The sequence below is a fragment of the Thunnus albacares genome, chromosome 6, assembly GCF_914725855.1.
Source record: "Thunnus albacares chromosome 6, fThuAlb1.1, whole genome shotgun sequence".
In the NCBI taxonomy this organism is placed as follows: Eukaryota; Metazoa; Chordata; class Actinopteri; order Scombriformes; family Scombridae; genus Thunnus; species Thunnus albacares.
In genome coordinates this window covers 35,805,597-35,830,396 of record NC_058111.1, presented here as the reverse complement: position 1 = coordinate 35,830,396, position 24,800 = coordinate 35,805,597, and the positions used below count along the sequence as shown (strand labels likewise).

General features: G+C 40.8%; 1 protein-coding gene and 1 long non-coding RNA gene across 5 annotated transcripts in view; one reads left to right on the top strand and one right to left on the bottom strand.

Annotated features, from left to right (window-relative positions):
- The window catches only part of LOC122983846, a 372,841-nt gene that overhangs the window by 154,958 nt on the left and 193,083 nt on the right, over positions 1–24,800 (top strand). The window lies entirely within an intron of this gene.
- fat3a (FAT atypical cadherin 3a) overlaps positions 1–24,800 on the bottom strand; it is a 255,590-nt gene that overhangs the window by 148,809 nt on the left and 81,981 nt on the right. For all 4 annotated transcript variants that reach the window (XR_006403773.1, XM_044353986.1, XM_044353987.1 and 1 more), the window contains exon 2: positions 13,659–16,985. Coding sequence is in view for 3 of the 4 variants with exons in the window: in XM_044353986.1 (XP_044209921.1) it covers positions 13,659–16,968 (3,310 nt within the window). In the remaining variant the exon portion in view is untranslated. The remainder of the gene's footprint in view (positions 1–13,658; positions 16,986–24,800) is intronic.

Below are 24,800 nucleotides of genomic sequence, written 5' to 3'. Positions count from 1 at the left end.
ACAGGAGTTTAGTCGACTTTGCTGCATTTAACACGGGGTTCGGAGCTGGAAACACCGTCTCTCTCTGCATCGTGTTGCTGTCCTCCGCTATCATTCCGCAATCACTACTAATCTCTACTCAGAACAGGATTAGAATTTATTTATATTTCAAATATAGCTAAATGTTGTCTCTAGAGCAGCAACAGTTATGTTTACAAAAGCAAAGTCACCATATAAACTCAATAATATCTCACTGGAATCAAATCTAAAATGTCAGTATAATAAATACTATTACTGATATCAAAACACTGAGTGAAGTTTAAAAATGAAGAACACAGACATCAGTCACTATCAGTCATTCATTCTGTCCTCTGTCCTCCTCCCTCTGCTGCTGATATGATTCACTGCCAACAGGTACTGCTGGTAGAGAGAGGGGGGACTGGTTTGGAGGGAAGGGGACTAGTTTGTCTCAGCCAGCAGCTAAGTTATCAAGAATGTGCCACATTTCAAGCTACGTGGCAAACTAAGCTAAACAGACTACATACAGACAGCTTTCGTTTTAGCTTGTTCGTAAAAATTCACTATTACCCAAGCTAACCTACCCAGCTACCTTGTGTAAAAATGTTGCTTTTTTACATGTTCAGTATATTGATAAAGTACTGGCTTTTTACTTGTGAAGGTTTTATTGTACTTACAGTAACAAGTGTAGTTGTCATCAACTCAAGTAATCTTCATTTCACCTGTGCTCTGCTGTTTACTGACTTTGCTCTGTGTGTCTGTGTGTGTGTATGTGGAGGAGCTCAGCCCCGACACAGACAGCAGAGGAGAGGCTGCAGCGTGAGAATAAATTACACCAAAACATTAAGAAGAGAAGAGAGAGAGAAAGAGTAAAAGAACCAGTAACGTTGGAGCTTATCAATACTACAGTCTTTAATAATTTAGCCCTGGGACCCGTTTAATACTGGGTTTCGGTGCCTATCCCATCCTATAGACATATAAATGGATGCATATACAACTGCGGGAAGCTGGAACAAGTGATGTCTGGAACGAGCGTCTCTTTTCCTTGCCATGTCATCATAGACAAAGTGAAAAGCGGAAATCTTTATTTGCGTTAGCGGTAAAATAAACAGACTTTGATGGAACAAATAATTCACTTTTGACAGAAATCCGTCTGTAGACAGAGCTCTTGCAATACTCTCCATGTGAGGCATTTAGGAGACATCTGTAAATTGTAGCTACAGAAAATAACCTGGATTATATTCTCCCCCTCTAAACTGCCTGAGTCTCTGCATGCACATCAGTTACACACCGCACCACCCACCATCACAAGTAAATTCTCAACATATGGGAAACACTGTATGTCCAGATAGTACAACAGGGACACATTGAGCTTGATAGCTTAATTTTTAACTAAAAACTAGGACACACAAGCAAACACACTCTCCCACACACACACAAGAAAAATATACAGTATACTTGATATCCTAACCAAGACAAAAACAGCATCTCACGTTCGCTGATGCAACATTCATGACACCATAGCTAAAGGTTTGTTCCTGCTGGCAGGAGCACAAAGGTACAATGTGTGTTTGTGTGAGAGAGAGAAAGAAAGAGAGAGCAGTCAGTGAGACACACACTTCTCTGACCAAACAGGATTATTTGTCCTGTGGGTGAAGTGAGGACACAGTGTTGTGGGACAGGAAAAAGCGTCAATGCTACAGTGAGCCTGTGCCTCCTGTGTACGTGTGCACTGCACTGTGTGTGTGTGTGTTTGTGTGTGTGTGTGTGTTTGTATGTGTTTGTGTTGTGATGAGCATGAGGTGTGTAGGCTATTCACTCAGGTTTAATCCTAATTGCTTTCCAAGCTGCACTGCTCTGTCACTGAAATTATACACTACTAGTACACAGCATGCGTCTATGTGTGTGTGTGTGTTGGCTGCCCCCTCACTAAGGGCAGCCACAGGCTATCATTACCAATGTTATTTTTTTTCTCATTGAAGGAAATGTAGCCTACATTCTGCCTGGTGGCAGAATGGTAGGCTAAATTTCCTGTGTGTGTGTGTGTGTGTGTGTGTGTGTGTGTGCAGCCAGAGGCCCAGCCCTGTTCTCCACAAGGCCCAGCCACAAGCGGGCTGACCTCAGCCTAAAAGAACCATGGGATGCAGCACACACAGAAAGATCTAGTAAAGGACAGGAGGCCACTTCCTGGTTAAATATATATTAGTCATGTTGGATATTCCAATGAAATCTAAAAACAAAGCTCATGTTAAATTTGAAACCAAAAAACTGGTTTTAGCAATCAAAGCGAGCACACCTAATTTACCACTTTTAATCCATCCACTACTACTGGCTTACTCTTCTGGTGGTATGTACCAGTACCCAGTATCCATAGGAACTAGGCTTATATTGGACATTTCTGCACAATTTATGTCTGATTCCAGCGTTCAGTGCCAAAGCAGGAAGTAGTGGATGTGTGGAAGTCAGGATGGTGGATGGGCGTCTAGTATATAAGACCTTCATGCAGGAGATGGGATTTTGCGTTCTGTCAGAGAACTGCAATTAAAGGATAAGTTCACAATTTTTCATGTCTGTCTTAAAACAATAGTCAGGTACCCATATGAAGAGTGAAGTTAATGCTTGCTGTAATTGTTCCTCCTGTTCATACTGGCCATCAAAACATCTTTTCCTACATGCTTTCAATGTAAGAGATGGAGGACAAAATCACAGTGCTTGTTCTGTGCAAAAATATATACCAAAATTTGTCTGAAGTTAACATGAGGCTTAACCAGTCTTAGTTAGCCAAATCAAATGGATATTTTCCAACATTACAGTCTATTCAGTTCAAAATTCCCTCTTTGTATTACTATTCCTCCTGAGGTAGCAGAGGTACTGTCCAGGGAAACAAAGTGGGAAGTCTGATTGCTGTACTATATTTACATAACCATCTATTACATGTGAGTTGGTCGACTGAATTATTGGACTGACTGCCATGAAATTCTGTACATAAATTCATGGGCCAGAGAGGATGAATCCTAACTTATTTTAACATTGTCATTGTGAACATGTTAACATGCTCATGTTAGCATTAAGGATAAAACACTACTGTGCCCAATTATAGCCTCACAGAGTTGCTAGAATGACTATAGACTATGGGCATTTTCACAGCTGCGCTTTTTAGTCTGTTTGAAACTCTAGTTTGTTATCCCCCTTGGTGGAATCCATTTGGGCAGTAGTTCTTCCACTAATAAAAACTAAGTTAGATATTAAATAGTATTGTGATTTCTGTTTTCAATCAGAAAAGAAAACTCTCATCTTGGTTACTCTAATTACAGGGCATATATAGCGCAACTACAGTTCCCCAATCAAACCCACGACCCACTCTGTACCTGAGTTCTCCTGCTATTTGACAAGCCTGTCACATGAGGCTGTTTCTTCAGTTTTTCTTGATGCCACCCACAGTGTGCTCAGCATCATTAAATTGCATTAACATCAAGCTGCAACCACCGTGGTCAAAGCTGAGGAGGAAGTGTCTTAAGATGCTTCAGCATTAATGACCACAAGATGCTGGCTTCAAAAAAATCTCTGTCTGTACTGAACTTCAAAAAAGTCCATCTTTGTGGCTTTGTGATGGTGTGTTTCTCTGTGATGCTTTCACTTGTCACTTTCCAGAGATTGCTTGCCAATTAGTTGCGGCTGATACTATGGCATCTTTTTCCTTAAATATTCAGCGGAAGAATTTTTTACAGTCAAATCGCTGCTACATTTTTATTTTTTTTTCTTTTACACAAGAGCAAGTGTAAAAGAAAAAGTGAACGAATATTGGCAAAATATCAAAATCTGCTTAAAGCCCATAAGGGTTGATCCCTAGTCTATAAACAACAAAGCATTTGAACATAATTCATGATTATTCTCAACTGATGCCTTTATATACACACACACACACACACTCTGTCTCTATCCATATAACAGCTGACACCCCAACACTGCAAAGTACTCAACAAGACACTGCTGATCCTTCTCAGCCTGCAATTATAATAAATGCAGCCATTAATCCACTAATTATGGTGATAAAAGGAGTGTAGCTCTGTGTAATGTGCAGAGTGTGTGATTAGTGTGTGCTGGTGGTCAGTGTGCTCCTTGAAGAAATTTGAGGCCTGGGGGTGGCAGTAGTCTCAAGCTTCCATCTGTACTAGTATAGTAAGTTTACCTAGACGTGTTTCACTAGGCTCCAGATAAACTACATCCAGCCTGACAGTACTAGCTCTGGACTAAATTAGCTTACTCTCCCTTCAGAAGGGGCCCATTTTCAACTTTACAAGTTTATGGCATAGTCAACAACGCCCCTTTAATGCTTTGGGTGATGCAAACAAGATTTCTTTTACTACATTTCTTTACATTTTGGTGAATCTGCACCATGGAGAGTCATGCTGCATTAGCTTATAGCAGTTCCTTTTTGCACGGTCAGCACAGATGAACAGACAATAATCAGCTGAATTACTCTGATACTAAGGAAAAAGACTAAACATGAAAATCATTTGGCAAGATCTGAAGTTATAAGAAGAACCTTTTTCTACAATTTGTATGGACATTTATCCTCAACTGACATCAGAAAAATTCTGATCATTTGAAAGACTAAGTTCAGACTTATAACATTATATAATGTATTTGCACTGTAATTGATGACACTGGTTCAACCAAACATGCTTTTAACTACAAAAAGACGAAAAAAAATCACTACACAGTTTATTTCCAGGAAGACTGTGCAGAAGTAGAAAATTTAAGGGAGGCACTAGAGTGCTGCAAGAAGATCACCAGGTCTGTTAGAATTTACCTCATACAGTAAACCCTATGTTAACCTCAAATGGCAGTTATTAAGTGTGTGTGTGTATGTTTTCCCCATATCTATCTGCCTCTGTGCTAACTCCTCGCTACACATTCAAGACTCTCCACAATGCTGGTTTTGTTGGGGAACAGAGCTGCAGGCCTCCCTGTCTGTTAGAAATTAATCACTGTAGAATTGGGAGCCAAAAATTCTCCTCTTCACCTCCTCCTCTTTTCTTTCTCTCTCTCTCTCCCAAAACCCAGTGGTTTCCAGGGAGAAGTGACATTGTGATTAAGAGTCTTGATGTGAAGAGCTTTCTGCTGAACACAGTGGGCGGGAGAATGACATGGAAAGGTTAGGCTTCTGAAGTAAGTGTGTGTGTGTGTGTGTGTGTGTGTGTGTGTGTGTGTGTGTGTGCGCGTGTGTGTGTGCGCGTGTGTGTGTGGGAAGCGAAGGTGGGAGTCTAATGTTAAGCCTATCCAGTTACAGCAGGTACTGGCAGTCAACACATCTATATCAACACACACAACAACAACAGGCTACAATTTCCTCTCTCCAGCATTAAGCCGCCCACAACGTCATTATTTTAGGTTGGGAAACATCAGAAAAGAAATGGAAGAAAAACGCCTACACTGAGACACAACACACTTTGGGACTGAATACATATAAATGTTGAACACACGCTTTAACATCAAGTAAAGAGCCCAGCCCAGAGGCCAAACCAAGTAGATACAAAGAAAGCAGATGTATATATGGTAAGGTTTGTTGAAGCCTGATACTGATGTTGAAGTGTGTGTACTGCTGCAGCAAATAGCTGATACTGGTTCCAGAGTTCAATATTTTTTAAATAATTTCACATTTTTCATGCCATCCCTGCATGTGATTGATGCTGGCTATCACTGCTACTACATTCTTACCACTGCTATGCTAATGACACCCAGCTATCCAACTCAAATAGAGGAAAGCATCACTGTCTGCCTGGCAGATATCTCAGAGTGGATGTCAAGGAACCATCTAAAAGCTCAGCCTGGACAAGCCGTAATTTGTGTTCCTTCAGAGAATAGGATACCAGCGTAAAGAGCTGTCCATCAAAGTTGACAATACTGTGGTGATGCCAACTCAGACAACCAGGAACCAGAGAGTGACCCTGAATGATGAACTGTTCTCCGCAAACATTGCAGCTGTAGGCCGCTCCTGCAGATTCCTCCTATAAAACATCAGAAGGATTCACCTCTACTTTACTTGGGAGGCTGACTCACTTTCTCCAATATCTGCACATGGCAAATACATTATGGTAAAGTTTAGGGAAAGATCATGGTTATGGTTAACAAAAAGGTGAATATTAATTGAAGGTCAGTGATGTGACATGAACTCTGGTCTCTTGTATAAAAGCCAGACATACCACATGTCCATCCACCATGCCGACCTCCACACCCTTACCTCTTGCCTCGTAATATAAAGAGCACACTACTTCCCGCATTGGCACTGAATGTAAATTGTTAGGCGCAGATTCATATAATAATAATAATGCTTGTAAATTCTAGGGATACAGTCTACCCCACCTGCACTACTGAAAGTTTTCCCACATCACTGCTCTTCTGCTCCCCATTGCAGCTCACGTCCAGCTCAAAACCAGTACTAACTTCAGGCCATGGTCAGACTCTCACTCCAACACAACTAATGTGCTCCTCTGCCTCTGGACCATTGGTCACTCTGAGGACTCTGTTGTGCCTCATCTGGGTAAAGGCTCTTGTCAAGGCCCCACAGTGTTTGTCATTCAAACTGCTGTAGCAAATGTGTGCATTCATAAAACAGTCAGCTAATACAGAAATTTGCATTCATCTTCTACTACTCTTCTACATCTGCCACTATATTTTGCCAACCAAGACTCTATAAGCTAGTAAAACCTAACTTCTGTATCTAGCTATCCAGAGAGGCTACTCCATCAATCAGGCTATAATCTAAAATGGGACGGAGTGCACAGTAAACTCAGCAGTCACACATTTCTCTGTTCTCTATTTCTCTGTTTTGTGTCTTCAGGTTAGGCTAACCCATTGTTGCTAACTTTGGAACTAACCCCCTTCACTTTTCCAGCACACGTGACCTTTTAGCATTTATTAACTGACACACTGTAGTCTGTACTGCACATTTACTGCCAGACTGACAACTTACTACTAACCTTTTCCTCTGCTCCGCTTGCACTCACTGTCACTTCTCTGCCACTTGCTCTTTCCCACTCGCTACGCAAACATACTACACAATGCCGTATTCCTAAGAATTACGCTACCAATAGTTTCTCAGGCAATGACACAGAGGTTGACTCACGTACCGAACAGTGCTTCACAGAGATGCTATTGATTTCCGAATGAATGGATATTTGGTGTTAATTTTGGCATTAAAAAATATTTTTTTTGCTTGGCGGGGTTTTTGTTGTGATAATTATGGGAGAAACACTGATTCAGTAAATGTTCGGTACGTTCAGTAAACGCTTAGTAAACGTTGAGTACAGTTAGACCCAACAGTCTCCATTAGGTTGGGCGAGTTCAAAGTTGTGAAAACAGCGGAGGTGTTTTGAATACAACCAATGAGAATTCAGTCAGACGAGAGCATATCAACCAGCTAATCGACCAGTCGACCAGCAGACTACAGCCCTAGTTGTGTTTGCTTTGGAGGTCATGCTAATAACACATCTGTAAATTGAAGTGACTTGGATCAGCCAGATCAGTCCTTCCAGTCAGTGTATTTCTGCAGCTTGTGGCTCTCTGCTGGACTTTGAAAGGATAAGTAATAGGCAAGGTCAAATCATTTACAAGAGATTTCAATAAAACTCCTATTCACAGAATTTTGATGCAATTATATTGTCCTTCATTTTGACTTTTACAATGATTCTCAAGGCTAAAAGCCTCATGAATAGAGTTGTGAAGTGGGAGGAGCTGTTTTAGGCACCTCTAGTTCCAAAAATAAAAGTTCCATTCATTTTTCCTATAGACAACGTGACTCACAGTTTGTGCACTTCTACAACTTAGATCTACATGAAACTCTCCTGATTAAATCATCACTACAAAAGATGAACAGATGTATTAGAAAATATCTGGCTATGTAGTGAAAAGTGGAAGGCACAACACTGTACATAAAAAAACTTTCAGGAAGAAGTTAACTATGGCTCCCAAGACACAGTCAATCACAAAGCTAAATATTCGGTTACATGCACGGTGGGAAGAAGCTAAAGATTACAGTGATTTTCCAGACTGTGAATTGACTTTCCAATCTGCAGCACGAGTTCGTTCAATTTTAATTTCTCAGTCACTTTTGAGTGAATTCAGCAACTATGATGCCACATTTTGTTTACAACTTCGACTACGAAATGTTTTGAATTCATTCAATCTGATTTGCGCCTCTGACTCCACAGTAACAGCAGTCAATGCTCATGGGTAATGTAGAATACTTAGCTGTTGGCCATGCCAAAATCATGTACAAAATGTGATTTCTCAGAAATGAGGTTGAAATAAATGGTAAATGGACTGCCTTTCTAGTCTTCTGACCACTCAAAGCTCTTTTACACTACGAATCACATTCACCCATTCACACACATTCATACGCTGAATGGGTACGGGGGCTACCATGCAAGGTCCCAACCTGCCCATCAGAGGAAACTAACCATTCACACACATTCATACACTGATGGCACAGCCATCAGGAGCAATTTGGGGTTAAGTGTCTTGCCCAAGGACACATCAGCATGTGGACTAGAGGAGCCGGGAATCGAACCACCGATCTTCCGATTAGTGGACAACCCGCTCTACCTCCTGAGCCACAGCCGCCCCAATAATTGAAACTGATGATCATAATATAAACTTGATGGTTACATCAAGCGGCTGTGGCTCAGGAGGGGCGGCTGTGCCATCAATGTGGATGTGTATGAATGATTAGATTTCCACTGATGGGCAGGTTGGGACCTTGCATGGTAGCCCCTGTACCATTCAGCGTATGAATGTGTGTGAATGGGTGAATGTGATTCGTAGTGTAAAAAGCGCTTTGAGTGGTCGGAAGACTAGAAAGGTGCTATACAAGTACAGTCCATTTACCATATACCATTATCTGGGAGAGTCCTATGTTTGGATGTTAAGTAATACTGCGGAGATAGTTTCCAGAAAAGTTTGTACTTGGAATACAGAAATGGAGCCAGCAGCCCCTTACACTTCACAACTATATGTGAGATGTGTTTTCTTGATTGACCGCAGTCTCAGCCTGTCACAGTCAGCCATGGAACTTGTTTGTTCCACCCAGCCTACCTTCACTCCACCCCTATTTGATCAAATTAGGATTCTATGTAAATTTAATGTTCAACATTATGGTTTACAGAGCTGGTCAGTGTGTGTATGTGTGTGTAAATGGCCAGAATAATTCTCTTTAAGTTGTAATTGTGTTTGTAGTGTTTCTCAGCAGCTTGGGGCTGATTTATGAGGCTTGCCAAGGCTCAGCTAACAAGAGCCATAAATCCTACCCTCCACTCTGCTGCTGTTCATCACCTTGGGACAAGCACATAGGGTTAATGACTGTTTGTGTGTCAGAGTGTGTGTGTATCTGTGTGTCAGTGTGAGTTAGATATCCGAATTATAAGTCAAAATTTTCCTGTTGGCCACCCTCATTCCTTCAATCAGGGACCAGTGATGTATTCTGCACAGGCTATCGACTATTTCAATTCAATTTTTATTCAATTTCATTTATATAGCGCCAAATCATAACAGAAGTTATCTCAAGGCACCTTTCACATAGAGCAGGTCTAGACTGTACTCTTTATTTTACAGAGACCCCACATTCTCCCATGAGCAATCGTATTGAGACAGGATGTGCCTGATTTTTGCTATGTTTGCAATATTACGTCGGTGAAAAAAGGCAGTCCTTGAAATTTGTTTTATGTGGGAGTTAAAGGACATATCCTGATCAAATATGACTCCCAGATTCCTTACAGTGGTGCTGGAGGCCAGGATAATGCCATGTAGAATAGCCATATCATTAGATAATGTTTTTCTAAGGTGTTTGGGGCCAAGCACCATAACTAACTAATGGGATAAATAACCTTAAGATTTGTCAGTTTTGGCAGCAGAAAATTGCAGGTCATCCAGGTCTTTATGTCCATGAGGCATGCTTGGAGTTTAGTTAACTGACTGGATTCATCTGGCTTCATTGAAAAATATAAATGAGTATCATCTGCATAACAATGAAAATTTATGGAGTGTTTCCAAATAATATTATCTATAGGACGCATGTATAATGTGAATTGGTCCAAGCACAGAACTTTGCGGAACGCCATGTTTAACTTTTGTATCTATCGTTAACGTGTACAAATTGAAATCAATCTGATAAATAGGATTTAAACCAGCTTAATGCAGTTGCTTTAATGCAAATTAAATGTTCCAGTATTTGTAATAGGATGTGATGGTCAATGGTGTCAAATGCAGCACCAAGATCTAACAAGACAAATACAGAAAGAAGTCCTTTGTTCGATGCAATTAAGAGGTCACTTGTGACTTTCACCAGTGCTGTCTCGGTGCTGTGATGCGCTCTAAATCCTTATTGAAAGTCCTCAAATAAACTACTGTTATGTAGAAAGTCACACAACTGATTGGTGACTGCTTTCTCAAGGATCTTAGAGAGAAAGAGAAGATAAGATATAGGTCTACAATGTTATTATTCGAAAAAAAATTGGAGAAATTTATACTCATGTGTGTCCCATTGATTTTTACCAGAACAATATTTAGTATCTGCCATAATACATGTACTTATCTTCTTACCAATTTAAGACCATGGCCTATCTTGGTCATATTGAACTCAGTATCTATCAAACACCCTATCTCCATATAACAGTGTTGTTACAATTAGGTGTTATCAGCCAACAAAGACAACTTTCAATTTTTAAAGACATGAACACCCACCCACCTGCAACAACTTGACTCTCAACCTGTAATAAACACTGACACTGCACCAGCTAATAAAAGTCATCATACTCACTGTCAATGAAATAGAAAGCCTTGGCAGAGCAGTTTTGTTCTTCTGGGTTTAAGTGTCACAATACTACTCATGGATTGAATGCTATTTAGCAGCTCACTCTCAAATGTCAGATGTTGCATCTTACCATTTACACACCAACATGTTTTCAAACATTTGCACTTTCACATGCTTTGCCACTCAGTAAATATTTAACTTTGATAAAATGTCACACATGAACTGACTGACAGTAGCTGCCTAGTAGGGCATAACCTGGACACAGTTTTTTAAAAGCATCCTAAACAATGCTTTTACTGTAATTTTATTGTACTTTTTTGAAAAGCACTTACACAAAAATACACAAAATTACTTTAAAACAGCAATGGAAATCTAATTCACAAAAAAAAAAACCTTTGGGATCATCCATACAAACCTCAACACAGAAAACAAAACAAGTTGTAAACAGCCACAAGCGTGGGAGCAGAAATGAAGCTGTAGCAAGTGTGAAATATAATAATAAAACATTCTCCTGTCTGCTAGAATGAAAACTGACCTTTCTGTCTCTGGAACAGAGACTGGATTTTTATACAAAGGCAACTGTACACTCAGCAAACATAAAAACACTCCTTAACAATCTAATGTAACACAACAGGTTTATAATAAATGATAGCTTTGTGAAGCTTCTGATGTTCAGATTTTGTCAATATTGTATCCAAGAGGTGTTCATAGCTAACAGGTGCAGTTTGTAGTAGTACTGTATTGAATTGCCTTATTTTTAAAGTTGTTTAAAATGTTTGTGTTCTTTTGTTGATTTTCACTTATGCTTACTTCACCATAATTTCTCTGTGGTCCATTATAGTTTTATGTTGTCTTCCATACACTGCAATCTTAACAAAAAATCATCTACAAACCTGCCCATTTTTATGTGAACACAGCAATACTGTAGCTGGATATGAAAATCCTGGTTCAACTAAGCCAGATGATCACCACCTTTGTTAAACTACCTTGCCAGGTCTGCCACTTTAAGTTTTTTTATGTCAGCTATCACAAATTACCCTGAAAATGCAGTGACAGATTCCAAACATCCCCCACCACTGTTAAGATATTTTTTCATTTAAACTGGCATGTTTCAATTTGAGACAGAAAATGTTGCAATCAGCAAGATTTCCTGAGGCAATTTGTAGCAGAGGTGCACCATCTTAACTGAAATCAAGTCAGTCCCCGCTGTCATCGGAAGAAATTATTACATGTTTATCAAATATACATTAACCTTCAAAGAAAAAGAGCAGAGCACTATATTACATAGCAAAGCTCACATATATAATGAGTAAGTCAACTGTTTATTCTGCCATCTAATAACAATGATTAATCTTTTGAGTTTTAACAAGTTGGGGAAAGTAGAGACAAATGGCTAAATGAGTCCTAATCAGGTGGAGATATGTTTGAGAAGCATATACAGAGGGGTGACAATTCAAAGGAAAAACTGGTACAGGTCTGAATACTTGACCCCTACAGTGAGGGGATCCGGTGGCTTGCATGGTTTTGGTCCACTTATCCCCTTAGAGGGAAGGGTCATTGCAAATCAATACAAAGTTGTTCTGAGTAATCACCTATATCCTATGATAAAACATTTCTGGTCTCACAGTCACCAGATCTCAACCCAACTGAACACCTGTGGGAGATTTTGGACTGACATGTTGGACAGCACTCTCCACCACCATCATCAAAACACCAAATGAGGTGTATCTTTTGGAAGAATGGTGTTCATACCTCCAGTAGAGTTCCAGGGACTTGTAGAATAAATGCCAAAGTGCACTGAAGCTGTTCTGGCAGCAAATGGTGGCCCAACACCTTACTTAGACACTTTGTTGGGTTTTCCTTTAATTTGTCACCCATCTGTATGTAAGTGCGGTTCTGAGAATTCTGCATGACTGCCAGAGATGCGTGTGATGAAAATCTGGGCATTGACACACTATCTCTACTACTCTAATACTAACGGTCAGGAAAAATAAAACAATAGTTACATATTGACCAGCTGGGCTCCATTTTAATGTCAGCAGGTCTGTGTTGATTGCATAAATGCTTACCACCTCAACTAAATTTTTGGGAGAAACTCTACATAAGTGTAAGGTTATAATAATTAACATTACATATTGTTTAACTGACATTGACTGAAAAAAGGGGTGAATCACATTTATCTGGGAGACTGGGGAGTGACAATAACCAGCCACTACAGGTGGAGGTGGGGCTGAATAAATACTGTATTTAAGCAGCAGCAGTGGTAATGCAGTGATGCTTGCTTTATAGTGAATGCCACAAATTGTTGATGTGTAGAAGCAGCAGCTTAGACAAAGCAAAACAGCGACCATCTCACTGCAAAGCCAAAAACTGCTCCATTCACTGTGTTGTCACTTTGTGTACTGCTTTTTTCTAAAATTACCCCATTTCAAAAAGTCCCAGTCAAAACTCTCCATGCCTCTCCAAACTGGAACCAGAAATATGTTATAAAAAGGGAGGGGAAATTAAAGCTCTGGCCAAAAATGGCAATGAATATAAAAAACAGAGTTTTATGGGATCTGCTAGATCATTGGATCTAGCAGCGAGGCTATCTCCCCAACTCAAGTTTTCATCATTAATCACAGTCCTACACCTTTTAAAGGATGCCTTAATTAAGACTTTTTGTCAACAGGTGGACTGGCTGTCCAGGACATCTAACTTTCTGATCAAAGTTAATTCAAGATTTATAAGGTCCAGTGCTGTCTTCCACTCTCTTTAATCTAAAATTGTATATGTTTTAATTCCCAGAATAAAGCAACAAAGATCAAAAGCATGATACTGTACATATAAAACATTTTTAACAGAAATGTACCTGTCTCTTCATCAATGGCGAATCGTCCAAGCCCACTCCCATCACGAATAGAGTATTGGATTTCTCCATCTCTGCCATTGTCCTCATCGTTAGCATTGACTTGGAGTAGGGTAGTTCCAATCCGGGCATTCTCTTTAACTAATCCTGTCAAAGCGAAGTGGGAAAAGTATGGAGCATAGAGGTTTTCATTCACATCTACCACCTCCACCTCCACAAAGGTGACAGAGAGAAGAGAAACGGGCCTGCCTTTGTCTTTGGCCCTCACAGTGAGGTTGTAGAACTGCTGTGTCTCATAGTCCAGCTCCTTTGTCAGCCGAATAGCCCCGCTGGTCCTGTCTACCTCAAACCATCCATTATAGTCATTGGCTAAAGAGTAGCGGACCTGGCCTCCCAACCCCAAATCTGGGTCCTGGGTTTCTAACCAAGCCACAACAGTTCCAACTGGGAGATCTTCCAAAGCCCTGGCTTTGTACACATTAGGGATAAATAGCGGGGGACAGTCATTCACATCATCCAATATGATTTTTAAAGAGGTCACAGAAAATCTCTGTCTCCCTTTCTCTGCCTTGTCTCGAGCCTCAATCTTAAGGTTAAAAGTAGAGACAAACTCCCTGTCGAGTTGGCCAGCAACATATACTATGCCATTAGTGGAGTTAATACCAAACTGGGTGGTGCTGGTCAAAACAGAGTAAACAATCTCTCCATTCAGTCCAAGGTCTTTGTCAGTGGCTTCAACCTGGATGACATCTGTACCTATGGCAGTGTTTTCCGGTATGACAATTTTATAGCCTCCTTCTTGCAAAAACTGGGGTGCATTATCATTAGCATCCTCTATGTAGACAGTAAGCAAACGCCAAGCAGTTTTCTGGGGTAGGCCAAGGTCATAGATAGTTAAGTTGAGGAGATAGCGATCTCTCTTTTCTCTGTCCATGGGCAGAAAGACACTGATAAGGCCAGTCTCCATGTCAATGGTAAAACAGCTGTCAGTGTTCCCATCTGAAATAGAGTATAGAATCTGTCCATTGAAACCTGTGTCGCCATCATAGGCATTCACCTTAAAAACAGTTGAACCAACCTTTAGGTCTTCCAACACAGCAATATCTGTGGGAAAAGCTTTGTCAAATTGGGGTGTTTGTCGATTGACAGAGAAAAGGTCAATAAAGCCTTCCTCGATTTTGGGCTTGGTGCTAGCTTTGGACTTTTTGAGTAACTTCTCAGCTAACTTTTGGGCTACCCTTGTCTCTTTACAGTTGAAACTTTTAGGAGGAGATTTCCCATGAACAACAGAGATGTTCACAAACATGGGATCAGAAAAGTTCTCACCATCTGTGGCAGTAATTTTGAGACTAAAGACACCATTCTTTGGACTAGCTGTGGCAAGGGGACGTCGCAGCGCAAGGACTCCTGAATCTGGGTTAAGGTCGAAGTATCCCCATTCGTTCCCTGAAATGATCTTATATTTTACTAGCTCTAACTCATCTATATCAATTGCAGACATTGTGGTAATCACTTCATCCACTGGGAAATCCCTAGAGATCACCCCCTGGCATGCTACCTTCTCAAACAATGGCTGGTTATCATTTACATTCTCCAGGTGAATTGTTACATTGACTTCACTCTCTCGCCTATAAGGTGACCCCCAGTCAGATGCTCTGACAACAAACACAAAGCTCTCTGATGAGGATTCAAAATCCAATTCTTTAGTGGTGCTGATGATACCAGAAAACTGATTGATTCTGAAGGGTAATGGCTGAAGGCTGGAAATGCTGTAAGTTATGTATCCATTTTCTCCTTTATCCCCATCCACTGCAGAAACTGTCAATACACTAGTCCCAACTGGTACACTCTCATTGACAAAACCCTCATAAGAGGTCTGAGCAAATGTTGGTGTGTTGTCATTTGCATCCTGAATAGTGACCCGCACTTTAACTTTGAGCTCACTGTCTACTTCCAATACCTCTAGATTAAAGACATCCTGGGTAACGTGGGTGAACCAGCGAGTGGTGGAGATTACACCTGTTAAAGTGTTTATTTGAAAAAATGCAGAATCTGCAAAAGGTGTCAGGATATATTCTGCATCATCAGGCTCTGGCTTGATTTTAACGGCCTCTACAATCGTGCCTGGTGGTGAAATTTCATTCAGACTAACATCATACAACTCCTGCTCAAACTTAACTTCTGCTGTCTGCCGTTTCTTGACCATAATATGGACAACCTTGACGGCTGAGAATTTCTGTGGGGTGCCCCTGTCTTTAGCCTGCAATGTGAGGTTACAACCATAAGGGTGAGTCTCCCAGTTTAATGACTCAGAGGCCTTTATGGCAAACTCCCCTTCCTCAGATCTTTCTATGAAAAACTGCTCTGAGGGGTCTCCACCCACAATGACCACTGAGTCTATTTCTCCATTTAAGCCTTCATCCAGGTCCTCTACAGTGACCATGGCATACACAGGATTTTTATCAAGCCACGATGGGCTGTGGGTGACCACATTCATGAGCGGGGCATGCTCATTCACACGCTCCACATGGACAAAGAGCTTGGCTGTGCTGCTGACGCCATTATTTCCATAAAGCTTCATGCCCCGGTCCACTGCCAGGATCTCTAAGTCGTACCGGTTCTGCTCATCAATATTGAGCTTTCCGCTGAGGGAAACCACTCCACTAGTTGGATGTACTGCAAAAAGCTCCATTTTCTCTTTGAAAAAATAGTAAAACTCCCCATTGGAGCCAATATCTGCATCAGTGGCAGTAACTTGTGCTATGCTAGTCCTGAGAGGGGTGCTCTCCGCTATGGTGACGGAGTAAGTAGTGGGTGAAAACAAGGGTCGCAGGTCATTCATATCCAAGACCTGGATGCTGACTTTAGTCCAGGTCTCAAGAAGGGCCTCTCCCTTGACAGAGGCTTTCACCGTCAATACATAATTATCCTGAATTTCTCGGTTCAAGATAGCTGCATTGCCACCTTTAGTCCTTATGCGCAAGAAGCAGAAGTCACCCAGTACATACTCCTCAGCCTTGAAAAACCCTTCATCATCACCTGAGGTGATTCTGTAGCGGATCTCCCAGGAGTGCTGGAACAGGTGGACACCCATTTTAACTTTACTGTTGGCATAGGTGCGTGCTGCTGAGTTTTCATAAACCATGGCATGGTAGACAGCCTGAGTGAAGCTAAAGTGAAGTCCATCCTCAGGGGCCCCCTGGGTGTTCTGGCCGCGGCAAGGTGGTAGCTTGAAGAGCAGCAATGGCAGCAGCAGGGCGAGGCCAAGTAGAGGGGCTCGCATGCCTGCCCACTGGCCCATATTTACATCCATCCCATCATCACTCCATCCTGAAACAGAAAGAGAAGGAGAGAGAAAGGTTAGCAACAGGGGGAGAGATTTACAGCAGCAAAAGGCCACATATCCACAAGTTGACCTTTAAACTCTGAGCCTTATTGGCTGCTAATTATCCATTGGACCACAGAGATTGATTGGAAATGGGGAGGGGACAGGGAATGCACAGTCCCTGGGCAACCAAAATGAAGGCTGACATCATCCTTGTGTGGTCTCTAGACAATGATTGTCAATTGCAAGTTTTAGAAAAAACAAAGGTGGTTTGAGAAGGAACAAAATAATTGCATGGTTCGGAAAAGGAGTGTTACATCACCAAAACAAACACTGAAGAAAATAACTGCCGAGGACAAAATGATGGGCTGCCAAACCATGACCCTATCATAACCCTTTTCCTGAAATACATGAAAACTGCAGCCCTGATTCTAAAAACCATGTAATATCTTCAGACAAAAATCAGATATAGTTTTAAACTAAAAGTCAAGTAGCTGCTGTGTTCAGATTTTGTTCTGTTTTTCAGAAAAGAAAAAAAGAGCCACAAATATGTGCCAATCTGGGCTTTGGGAGAAAAGCCTGATCCGCTAAATGCCATGTTGTGGCCATAGGAGTGCCACAGTGGTCTGCATTTTGATGACTCTGTACTTTCCACCACAAGGGATGGAGAGATGGGCCGGAAAAAGACAGACCGTTGTCCGAATACACTGATGATAACGGCACACGGATACATCTACAAACTCACAGCACACAAAATTACACACACGTGCAGACAGCTTCTGCAGAAGAGCAAACTTTTTTGTTTCAAGAAAAACAAACAAGAGACTTAACTTCTGACACAAACAAAAAAAAATATTTGGCTTTGTGAGCGTGACCGAAAACCACCTCAGCTGAAACAATGCAAACCAATGCCTAAGCCTGCATTAAAATACAATTCAACAGTCATTCAGGGAAGAAAGGCTCAAATCCACCTGAGTGAAATGCCAAAAACAACACTGCAATTTTTGTTTGACCTTAAACTGTCATCTCAGTGTCAACTTCAGTCAGTGAGGATGGAGGTGGGGGGTGGGCAGGGGGTAAATGGTAAATGGTAAGTGGACTGTACTTGTATAGCGCCTTTCTAGTCTTCTGACCATTCAAAGCGCTTTTTACACTATGTGTCACATTCACAAACATTCACACACTGATGGCACAGCCATCGGGAGCAATTTGGGGTTCAGTATCTTGCCCAAGGACACTTGGGACTGGATCTTCCAATTAGTGGACGACCTGCTCTACCTCCTGAGCCACAGCCACCTCAGGTGTGTGTGTGGCGGTGGGGGGGGGAGGTTGTCAAGGATTTCCCTCCCGGAAGTCTCAGAGCAGTCTAAGTCAGCTTTATTGGGTCAGTACATCTCTCCTTTGAAAACAATAGTGCCAGCAGGGAGGCACAGTAATGACACCTCAACAACTGGATTAACCCTGGTTTGGCTGGGTTTCCATGCTTTACTTACAGACTTATTGCATAGTCACTAGTCATCATTTGTCATGAGTGGTATCATATACGTTCTAGGATTTGACATTGTTTAGGTTTTTTGCTTGTATGTCCACAGGTACAGTGTTAGTGTTCCAGGGTTGACATTCTGAGGCTTAAATGATAAGGCTGGCAATTTTCTGTATTTTTCTTATTGTCAACAAATCTCATGTGCAGAGCCAAAGCAACACTGAATTTATCTACTTAAAAGAAATTTGTGTGTATACAAAGACCTCTGTTGTCCAAAAACTATTAGAAGTGCCAATGAGCCACACCGCTGCACTGGGTTATATGTTCTTTCATCACAAAGAGTTTGGGCACAGTAGTTTGTTTAGAAACAGATCTAAAGAGTGATAACAGCAATCACATTTCCAGTGTCAGAAGAGTAGTTCTTTGTATGGCAGATGCCACTGCGCATGCACAGGAACACAGTACTGCTTACAGAGCTTCGCTGTCTTGTTGTGCGACATATTACAACCTCTTGACTTTGACAAAGTCAAGAGGCTAGATATGCTTATGTGTTCACACATTTTGCACAACACCCTCACTGATGTTTTATGTCAAGCCCAAGCTGAAGTAAAAAGTGAGCCTTAGTTTTGTCAGGAAATATAGAGTGCAAAAAAAGAGACATTAGACTGTGGCAGTCTGTGGCACCACTGCTGTTACTACTGTAGAGTAAAGGGAGCTTGAATTTAGCCTGCTGTTATTCTCAGTTGTTACAATCACATATGCCCCAGAGGCAGCCAAATTTGGAACTATCGTAAACACACATCTGGGCAAAGTGTTCCCACACACACACACTCACATACACACTTGTGGCCAGCAGAACTTATTCTTGTCCCCCACATGTAGAGTTTTGCCCTGAGGGCTGGTTGGAGGGCAGTGCACAGTGGGTTGACGTCAAGCACATGTACCTGATATGCTGCTCTGCTCTCCCCTTTATATAATACTGTTGAGATCAGTGACAACAGTGTTCACAAGGACTATCTACCAGAGAGAGAAGCCATCGGCAGGCTGGAGCTGCCATGTCACACCCTGCGGCGAATTTGTGCTAAGGCTTGTGTTTTCTCTAAAGTGTTTCTGAAAACACATTTCTCTTTTTCTGTTTTTATGTGAGTGCATGTGTATGCATGTGTGTGTTGAAAATGCATGTAGAAGGACATGACAAAATAAAGTAGCCTGCATACAGTAAATTTTTACAGACCATACCAGTATTTTGTGCATTATTTAGCCATTTTGCTACAAATGAAATTTAAGAGGACCTATTATGCTCATTTCAGCTCTAAATTTTTATTTTTATTTTTTGACTCCACTAGAGTAGCTCTGCATAATTCACAGTTCATAAAACTCCATATTTATCTTACAGCTTCTATCTCCTTAGGGCCCCCCTCTCGATGAGTCCACTCTGTTCTGATTGGCCAGTTTTACGAATCAGAGTAAATAAATAAAAAACAGGAGACTTTAATTGTGAAGAATTTAAAGGAAGTGGTGTGATTGGGTTGAGATCTGAGGCCTGTACTACGAAGAAAGTTTAAAATACCCAGGATATCTTTTTGTTATGTGGTTTCGCTGAGCCTAACATTGGCCGTCCAGATAACCAGTACTACGAAGCTGCTATCAACTAGATCAGTCAACTCTGGGTTTTCCTATCTAACTGTGAGCACATTCATGTGAAAGACGCGAGGTTGTTAATTACAAGTGACATCATCAGAACCATGAATGAAGTAGCCTACTTCATATGATATCAGATGAAATGAAATTATGTTTAAGGGAAATCAAAAAGTACGATATGTAAACGACAGTCTGTAATCATACCATAGAATAAGAAGATGTAGAAACACTAGAAATAATTTCCACATATTCAAAGTTGGCTAAAGGTTAAAATACTGTTGGAATTATTTTATGTGACTTAAGTATAGAGTGAGTATTTTTTGCTATTTAGTTGGATGATGAAGGAACCATTCTGAATATGTCACATAAAAAAAGAAACTTAAAAATAATGCCAGACTGTTTCTGCTAACGTCGCAAAGAGTGGAAAAGTAGTTAATGACTGATGAGGTCTATCTGACCCAAATGTTGCATTTATAATCATGGGAGCCAATTAACAATGTGTGGATTATTTTTCTAATAAAAGACAATATTTCATTTTTATTTCTAGTTATCATCATAGAGTTGTCTCATATTATTCTGAGCTGTAGTGATGGAATCAGAGTGTAAAATCATCCACATTGTCAGCTATCACTCCGGGGATAAAATAAACTTTGCACAATTAAAATGCAGCTCAAATCATCATTATGTTTTTAGTGCCGTAAACAATCTCTCCATTTGTTAGGAGGTCTGTTTTAAAACCAGAGTGGAAATAGAAAGCCTGGTTTCCATTGACCCATAAAAATATATTTTGCTCTTTTTTATTTGTCACTTTATTGTAACTAAGGACTTTTGTCCACGTCGGGATCTTGTAGGAATGATGACTCCTTTTTTTTCTAGCAATCTCATTGGTCAGTGGTCGGAGTGTTGACAGGTTCTCTGAAGTTAACCTGCTCAGGAGCAGGTTAGCTGTTCAGCATGAGTTACCATGGTGATGTACCCCAGTAAGAAGTGAACCACCATCGTAGGACTGAAAACCCAGAGTTAAACCTAAAGTTAACTCACTAACCCCAAATACTGCTTTATAGTACAGGCCTCTGGTGACTGCGAAGGCCATAGCATATGATTCACATCATTACCACACTCATACTGTTATTACTGTGTAATGTGTTACTCTGTACAGTTTCAAGATACTGTCTTTTCGACAATGAGTACACTGAACCATGTAAAAACACTGATGTTTCAAGAGTTTTCAAGACATTCTTAAACCTTTTGATTGCAAATTTAAACCAAACAGTAGTAGCATTACAGTGTACTCTGTCTACCAAACCAGAGAGATATCCCAGCAAGACCTGATGTCACCAAGACACCAAGTGAAACCTACACTGCTGTAGTTTTTACCAAACATTACTCAAACAGGAGGAAACACTGCATTTGTTGGGAACTATTTTCAGCAGCAGATTCATCTACATTTGGTGCTCTAGTGAGTCTGACGACAGAACATTAGTATTACAGTATTACAGCATTAACAGTATGGAGATTGTTTTTTTTTCTTTTCATGGCATTGGTTGACAATAAAAATATCACCAAACTTATTCTTTCAGGCTAAAATACAACATCAGATTATATTATTACTTGTAAGGCCTGGAATTTATCCCCTCATTCTTATTTCCCCTTTAAAATGTATTTTACGCTGATTTACAGTGACTTTTTTTTAACACAATATAACAATATCAGATATATATTCTGTATCTGCTTGTTCCAGCAGTCCAGTGAAGGTATTTTATATGAGTCTTAAATTGACTGAAATATTCCAACCTACCAGTGAGCTGCACCATTCCATCAAACTGAAACAATCTAGATGTCTTGTGCATTCCCTAAGGCTAAGCCTGACACTGAATTGTTGGAAACAAGTTCTGTTGATGTGAGCAATGCTTGGCTATGCCACATGAGCTTGGAATGATGGACACACTGGTGGCTCAAGCAGAGTTAAAGTGGCAAATAATTTTTCTTATAACTGTATATTCTTATGAAGAAACTGCAGACACTCTGGAAATTGAAATAATTTAAATTCCTCTGCTACCCTGCTCTTAAGTGCATAATTGCCACGTTGTTTCTATACAAGGAAACCCAACAAGCCTGTGTCTGCAATGTTTGCCACACACACACACACACACACACACACACACACACACAGACGGGATGGCAACACAGAAAAACACTCTCATTCCCTACTGAGAGGCCCCACTTACTGTCAGCTCTAAACACCCTCTCATCAGCTTTTCATTATAGGCTAATTGGCCTTGAATTGTGTGGCAAACAGCAGCCAGCAGCTTCCACACCACGGACACACCACTGCCACCGCTGGCTAAGACCCTGCTCACACACAGTTATATGTTAACAGATAACAGAGAGAGGAAAGCCTGCTGGTGAGGCTGTTGGCTTCATCCTGCCTTTGTTACCAGCTGACATGTTGAAAAAACAGCACACACAGACACACACATAGAGAGGAGCTGACAGAAGCAACAAAACGTATAGCAGAAGGCTGAAAATAGTTCCTTACCCACGCATTATGACTCACAGCACAGACAGCGTTTGTGAAGACAACAGTAAACATGTCAGATGCTGAAGGCCCCTCTGTAGGGGGGCTACAATTAATCAACTGCTAGTTTCAATATTCACTACAAGATCTGTTTGTTTTAAAAAAAAATACCCACTGTAGAATATATAAAGGAAATCAATCAAACATCTTCTTTAGTGCCTGATCCATCATGTCTGCCCTTCAGAGCCTACAACAGGTCTAAATCTGAACTGCTGTTTGTTGAGTTTGATGTAAAGTATGGCTGCCATGTGATTTAAACATCACCACCATCACCAGGCACAAAAACACACACCATCTGAGTAAAAAACTGTGTTTTGTCATTAAGGAGGCCTCACTGCTATGCAGCAAAAGACTGGGACTGTTTTCCATCCTACTGTGATAATTACAGCCTCATCGATCTGGAAGGAGTGTAGATAGACAAGCAGAAAGGCCGACTGGCAGACAAGAGGGAATAGAGAGCATGAGAGGTGGACGAGAAAACAAACAGCACAAGACAGAAGGGGGGAGCGAGGAAGAAAGAGGGGGAGTGTGTATTATCTCATCCATACAGAGAACTGCAGCAGAATGGCGCCTATAATCATGACTGTCAGCTCTGGTTAACACATCAATCAGCAGAAAGGCGTCCATTGGGCCAGAAAAACTCAATTACCCACTATCCATCATTTGTCTTTCTGCTACCATTTCAAAAGAAATTGCTTAAAAAATGCATCAGCCGCTCAAAGTATAACCACTTCAGATGATTTTTGGTCTACAAAGCAAAAACTGAATTAGTTGTTATATAAAACAATTTACAGAGCGTGAGCTGGTGTGTGTACACAGTAAGACATTGAGCCTCATGTAAGAACCTTTTCATATTCTTATCCTAAAACTCTCTGACTTTTTTCTTTTATGGGGTTTATGCGTACAAGTGTTCCGAGTCGAATTCAACAAACTCTCTTAACAGCCTGAAAGTGTTACGAGTTGCTCAATTCAGCTTGATGAATGCTACCTGTTCATGAGTCAGTGAGTAGATAACGTTTGTGAGATTTCATCATTAGTATCATCAACACCCTAAAATTGCCATGTAAATTCCATGTTTTACTCCATTGTGGGCAAGTTTCATTCACAAAAATGTTACCAAAGAGCAAAAAGAAGTTCACACTGAGGAGCAGTCCTACTTTCAGAAATCAGCAGACAAAAACTGAACAAATGTAGGAGTGTCAGTGGTAGGGGACCCCAAACAATTAGAAAATATTAATACAAAGATGTGTCATCAGAGCAGCGCTGTAGTGTGACAGAAATAAAGAGGGAATGCTTTAACATGGATTTACATGCCAACAAAGTCTTTCTAAAGTAAAACAGCCAATTGAAGATGTGGGTGTTCAACAGGCTTGGAGGGTCTAACAAACAGCATAGTGGTAAATGTAGGATCCAGTGTTTTGGACCTTTAACAAAGCAGCTCAGAGCAGGTCATTTTGAGACAAGACAAGGTTTGAAATACGTTTGGTATTCTGTGTTGCTCTGTGGACAAAAAACAAAAAAATACTTTGAATGACAACATGAGGGTTGAATCGGTGGCTTTCTCAACTGATGATTTGAATTATCAACAGTTAGGAGGCAGCCCTAACAGTGTTCCACCCATTTGAAAACAAACCGATGACCTTCCTTGCAGCAATCAGCTCTAATTGCATCCTCATTGCTGATTCATTTAGGCTAAGAATATCTGTGCCAGTGGGAGCTCAGGAATACAGTACACCCCTGCCTGTGCGTGTGTGTGTGATGCAAAGTAAATATATTTGTCTTAAAAAGGCAAAGAACAAAGCCAGTCACCAAATATCCACCTGCTTAGTCAACAAGTCACACACAAACTGCCTGGTTAAGTAAGTGCCTAGCCTGAGTTGTTTTGTCTTGGGGTTATCCTACACACTGTATTCAGACTGAGCAGAGCAAGTAAAATCTCTAAATAGAAACAGAAAAAAACTTATAACTCTGCCTTATCAGTTTGCAAACACAAATTAAATACTATTGTGTTTCTTGTATTTCAATATAAGGCTGCTGCAGAGGGAAATCAGCTCAGGTTCAGTTCCTGGTTGAAGAGTTTCAAGCTTGGCTAGGTGTTGCATCCAACAAAATCAGTGG